This window comes from Seriola lalandi, unplaced genomic scaffold, assembly GCF_002814215.2.
Source record: "Seriola lalandi dorsalis isolate HSWRI2012SDOR001 ecotype SW California unplaced genomic scaffold, Sedor1 jcf7180002054393, whole genome shotgun sequence".
Lineage (NCBI taxonomy): Eukaryota > Metazoa > Chordata > Actinopteri > Carangiformes > Carangidae > Seriola > Seriola lalandi.
In genome coordinates this window covers 30,030-35,761 of record NW_019524946.1, presented here as the reverse complement: position 1 = coordinate 35,761, position 5,732 = coordinate 30,030, and the positions used below count along the sequence as shown (strand labels likewise).

The 5,732-nt window shown below is 39.7% G+C and overlaps 4 protein-coding genes across 4 annotated transcripts in view; all 4 read left to right on the top strand.

Annotated features, from left to right (window-relative positions):
* The first annotated feature begins 1 nt into the window (after position 1).
* Positions 2-1,616, top strand: LOC111657330 (nuclear factor 7, ovary-like). Its single transcript, XM_023409462.2, has one exon. It carries the CDS (start codon positions 2-4, stop codon positions 806-808), a length of 807 nt encoding a protein of 268 aa, XP_023265230.2. The 3' UTR covers positions 809-1,616.
* Positions 1,617-2,139: 523 nt separating this feature from the next.
* Positions 2,140-3,636, top strand: LOC147818930 (E3 ubiquitin-protein ligase TRIM39-like). Its single transcript, XM_087174905.1, has one exon. It carries the CDS (start codon positions 2,860-2,862, stop codon positions 3,619-3,621), a length of 762 nt encoding a protein of 253 aa, XP_087031031.1. The 5' UTR covers positions 2,140-2,859; the 3' UTR covers positions 3,622-3,636.
* A 482-nt stretch (positions 3,637-4,118) lies between these two features.
* Positions 4,119-5,732, top strand: part of LOC111657329 (nuclear factor 7, ovary-like) — a 3,253-nt gene continuing 1,639 nt past the window's right edge. The window contains exon 1 of the mRNA XM_087174901.1: positions 4,119-4,152. Within this exon, the coding sequence (XP_087031027.1) occupies positions 4,119-4,152 (34 nt within the window). The remainder of the gene's footprint in view (positions 4,153-5,732) is intronic.
* khk (ketohexokinase) overlaps positions 5,043-5,732 on the top strand; it is a 9,534-nt gene continuing 8,844 nt past the window's right edge. Inside the window, exon 1 of the mRNA XM_023409476.2 lies at positions 5,043-5,181. The gene's annotated coding sequence lies outside the window, so the exon portion shown is untranslated. The remainder of the gene's footprint in view (positions 5,182-5,732) is intronic.

Genomic DNA, 5,732 nt, shown 5'->3' with positions numbered 1-5,732 from the left:
GATGAAGGAGAAGATGGAGGCTCTGAGCAGAGAGATAGCAGCTCTGTCACACACAGTCAGAGCCACAGAGGACAAGCTGAGAGCTGAAGACGTCTCATTCCTGCAGAACTACAAGGTTACAGTGGAAAGAGTCCAGCAGCGCCTCCTGCTGGATGATCCACAGCTGGCTCTGATAGACCAGGCCAAACATCTGGGCAACCTGACCTTCAACATCTGGGACAAGATGAAGAAGATGGTCTCCTACACTCCTGTGATTCTGGACCCAAACACTGCTGATCCAGACCTCATCCTGTCTGAGGATCTGACCAGTGTGCAACGTAGAGAGAAACAGCAGCTTCCTGACAATCCAGAGAGGTTTGATAACTTCCTCATTGTCCTGGGCTCTGAGGGTTTTAACTCATGGACTCCCAGCTGGGATGTTGATGTTGGAGAAAATAAATTCTGGTTTTTGGGAGTGGCTACAGAGTCTGTGAAGAGGAAAGGAGACATCCAGTCTGGAATATGGAGAATAGGGTTGTCTAATGGTAAATATAAAGCCTTCTCTCCATCAGCACAACCAGTCGTTCTCTCAGTGAAGGAGAAGCTTCAGAAGATCAGAGTTGAGCTTGACTTCTACACAGGAAAATTGTCATTCTCTGATCTCGATACTTATGAACACATTTACACCTTCACACACACCTTCGCTGAAAAGCTATTTCCATACATAAGCAATAGAGATGAATTCCCAATTAAGATTTTACCAATGCTAGATTTTGATGATGATGATGATGATGATGATGATAGTGATTGCAATTTTGACCTATCATAGTGATTATGATGATGATTACGATGACAGTGACAACAGTGATTACATTTACAGTTTACCTTTCTAACTGAATCTGACTTTATCTAATGTCATTTCAGTGTATCTGTATCACAATGATTACTCTAGTAGCAGCAGTGAAATAAACCAAGAGCAGGAAAAACACGTGAGATGAACATGAAACAACTCTGACGATGATCCTGTCTGTAAAAGTAAAATCATTTTAATTCTGCTCTCAGTCATTTTATCTTATTTTGTTTTGAGAATTTTTTGTGATGCTGGTGATTTAGAAACTGAAGTTGTCTCAGTTTTTATTCTTGTTGTAAGTCGCTCTGAATAATTAAATATAAAATTATAATGTCTTGATGAAATATGAAAACATTTCCAACATACAGACGATCCTGTATGAGACAGAGTAAAAGACACTTTATTTTGGTGATTCAGGAACTGATATGACAAAATATCTTATATTTTAATTTGCTCTTTATTTTAATATATTAATATTTACTCTTGATAGGCCTGTTTTTTTGCCTTGCTCCTGTTGTTTCTTTATTGATCCTTGTTATATACTGTAAGTTGCTTGTGTATTTTTGAAAGGATTTCTTCCTCCTCTTTGGCGCCCCCTCCAGTTGGTCTAAATGCCGATAAACAGCCATGAAAGATCATTTTGGGGGTAGAAATGATGTAAAGTTGGTGATTTAGTAACTGAATCTGTCACTACTGTTGCTTTCATTGTAAATCAAGAAAATCAGATAAATGCTCAAAATGTAAATTTTTAATTACTGGAATAAACTTACTCTCAGTTTCTCCTTCACATTTCTATTGGAATAAGTGTTTTATGGTATTAGAAAGAGAAGAAGATGAATAATTAAACAGCTGAATATTTCAGCCATGGATGGTCTTTGTACCACGAGCTGTTGAAAGCTCTTTCCCTTTCACACCTTTCTGACAAGTCCTGATAAACAGGTGAAGATTTTAACCATAGTTCAACATGTGCAGGGTCACTATTTGAAACACCTACAAAACTTCAGCACCACAAAGTATTACTTAATCGTAAAAACAAAAACCCAAAAAAGAGCAAAAGAAAATCACATTTGTGTCGTTCTGGAGCTGCATTTGTTGTCTGTCCCAACCCTGGATCTTTAGTTATTAGTGTAGACAGTAAATCAATATAGTTTTTACACAGAGTTGATCATTGTGATAAAACATCTGAGTTATTTTAAAGCAGGTTACAATCTTTAGTTTTGAATTCAGTTGGATTTAGATTATGTCTGAAAAATCAAAGTTAGACCTGAACAGTTTATTTCCTGCCTCCCTGAGTCTTTGTTTCTCTGTCACCTGACTCGTGGCTGATTCTGAATCAGTTTCTTTTCCTCCTTCCTCTTTGTCTTTAGATCTTGAATCCTTTGCATCATCTTTATTACAGCAGTGGCTGGTGTTGTGGGTAAACAGCTGATGAACTGTGGAGTCACTTTCAAACCAACTGAAACCAGAAAGCTGCAACAAAGCTAATTAACTGAACAGTTAAAACAACTCCATGTATTAAATTACATTCACTGTCTGTCCCATCCTGCTGGTGTCAGCATGAACAGTGTGTTTGTGTTCATTTCCGCATTGCACAACTCACTCTGTCACAGGAATGTAATGTTCCAGCTAAAAACAAAACGAGCAATCCTAATATTTGTAGAAGGAATTGAGAGATGGGGCTGTGACTTTAACGCTAAATGAAACTTAAATCTAGTTTGCAATGAAGAGTAGAGTATTTCTGAGAAATGCCAGCCCCTTTTATAAATCGTCAAACAGGAAGTAACACTGTTCCTCTGATACTGGGAGGAGAAACAGACTAGAGAGAGAGGTTAAGGCTAAACTCACAACTTCTACTTAAATACAACAGCTACAAGACAGAACACGGAAATACTGAAGACCAACACGTCCAGCTGCTATTGATCTCTGAGCAGATCATATAACTCCAAGACACATTTCCAACAGAGGTAGGAAACCACACCGGACTTGCTTCCAGTTTGACTGCTGTGTTTTCATCTTCACTCTGAGAGACAATGTCTGCCCAGTCAGAGGACGATCTCTCCTGTCCAGTCTGCCAGGATATTTTCAAAAATCCTGTTGTCCTGTCGTGCAGCCACAGCTTCTGTAAAGACTGTCTGCAGAGCTGGTGGAGAGAGAAACCTTTGCAAGAGTGTCCAGTTTGTAAGAGGAGATCATCTAAGAGTGATCCACCTCGTAACTTGGCTTTAAAGAACCTGTGTGAGACTTTCTTACTGCAGAGAGATCAGAGAGCTTCAGCAGGGTCTGAGTCTCTCTGCAGTCTGCACTCTGAAAAACTCAAACTCTTCTGTCTGGACCATCAGCAGCCAGTTTGTCTCGTCTGTCTGCATTCAAAAGCACACAGTAATCACAGATTCTGTCCCATTGATGAAGCTGCACAGGAACGCAAAAAGGAGCTCCAGGAATCACTGAGCCCTTTACAAGAGAAACTGAAGCTGTTTGAACAAGTTAAAGGAAACTATGATCAAACAGCAGAACACATTAAGGTCCAGGCCCAACACACAGAGAGGCAGATTAAGGAGCAGTTTAAGAAGCTGCACCAGTTTCTAGAGGAGGAAGAGGCTGTCTCTTATACACATCTGTCACTATTTGAAACACATACAACACTTCAGCACCACAAAGTATTACTTAATCGTAAAAACAAAAACCCAAAAAAGAGCAAAAGAAAATCACATTTGTGTCGTTCTGGAGCTGCATTTGTTGTCTGTCCCAACCCTGGATCTTTAGTTATTAGTGTAGACAGTAAATCAATATAGTTTTTACACAGAGTTGATCCCTGTGATAAAACATCTGAGTTATTTTAAAGCAGGTTACAATCTTTAGTTTTGAATTCAGTTTGATTTAGATTATGTCTGAAAAATCAAAGTTAGACCTGAACAGTTTATTTTCTGCCTCCCTGAGTCTTTGTTTCTCTGTCACCTGACTCGTGGCTGATTCTGAATCAGTTTCTTTTCCTCCTTCCTCTTTGTCTTTAGATCTTGAATCCTGTGCATCATCTTTATTACAGCAGTGGCTGGTGTTGTGGGTAAACAGCTGATGAACTGTGGAGTCACTTTCAAACCAACTGAAACCAGAAAGCTGCAACAAAGCTAATTAACTGAACAGTTAAAACAACTCCATGTATTAAATTACATTCACTGTCTGTCCCATCCTGCTGGTGTCAGCATGAACAGTGTGTTTGTTTTCAGTTCTGCATTGAACAAGTGGGTGGAGGATTGATAGGGTTAACAGGATTTAATAGAGCTGACATGACATGGGAATGCAATGTTCCTGTGACGTGCAAGGAGGTAATGTTTTCACCCGTATGTTTATTTGTCAGCAGGATTACGGAAAAAGGACTGAACAGATTTGGACAGAGTTGATCCTTGTGATAAAACATCTGAGTTATTTTAAAGCAGGTTCCAATCTTTAGTTTTTAATTCAGTTTGATTTAGATTATGTCTGAAAAAATCAAAGTTAGACCTGAACAGTTTATTTTCTGCCTCCCTGAGTCTTTGTTTCTCTGTCACCTGACTCGTGGCTGACTCTGAATCAGTTTCTTTTCCTCCTGCATAATTTTCTTTAAATCTTGAATCCTTTGTATAATCTTCACTTTCTCCATCTTTCTGTTTCATCTTGAGTTTCTACCTCTCCTCTGTGTCCGCTCTCCTCATCCCTTCAGTCACTCTTTGGAAATATAAAAACTTTCCATCTTAAAAATATCACAGTACCCAAAGTAGTACTATGTACACAGTGTTAATTAAAGCAGCGGGTGGTGTTGTAGGAAATAAGGTTGTGAACTGTGGAGTCACTTTCATACCAACTTAAATCATAAAGGTACAACAAAGCTGATTAACTGAACAGTTAAAACAACGCCATGTAATAAATTGCAAGCCTGCTGGCGTCAGCTGTCTTTTTTGTTAAGTTCCACAAGTGAGTGGTTGGTTGATAGGGTTTATATGGTAAAATGGTGCTGACATGACATGGGAATGTAATGTGCAGCGAATAACGAAACAAGCAATCCTATAATTTCTAGAAGGAACTGAGAGATGGGGCTGTGATTCCAACGCTAAATGAAACTTGAATCTAGTTTGCAGTAAAGAGTAAAGTATTTCTGAGAAATGTCAGCCCCTTTTATAAATCGAACAGGAAGTAACACTGTTCCTCTGATACTGGGAGGAGAAACAGACTAGAGAGAGAGGTTAAGGCTAAACTCACAACTTCTACTTAAATACAACAGCCACAAGACAGAACACGGAAATACTGAATACCAACACGTCCAGCTGCTATTGATCTCTGAACAGACCATATAACTCCAAGAGACATTTCCAACAGAGGTAGGAAACCACTCAGGACTTTCTTCCAGTTTGACTGCTGTGTTTTCACTTCTTCACTCTGAGAGACAATGTCTGCCCAGTCAGAGGACGATCTCTCCTGTCCAGTCTGCCAGGATATTTTCAAAAATCCTGTTGTCCTGTCGTGCAGCCACAGCTTCTGTAAAGACTGTCTGCAGAGCTGGTGGAGAGAGAGTCCAATACAAAAGTGTCCAGTTTGTAAGAGGAGATCATCAAAGAGTGATCCACCTCGTAACTTGGCTTTAAAGAACCTGTGTGACACTTTATTACTGCAGAGAGATCAGAGAGCTTCAACAGGGTCTGAGTCTCTCTGCAGTCTGCACTCTGAGAGACTCAAACTCTTCTGTCTGGACCATCAGCAGCCAGTTTGTGTCGTCTGCAGAGATTCAGAAAAACACACCAACCACAGATTCAGACCCATCGATGAAGCTGTTCGACAACACAAGAAGGAACTTCAGGAAACTCTGGAGCCCTTAAAGAAGAAGTTAAAGGGTTGTGAACAAGTTAAAGAGGAGTTTGATCAAACAGCAGAA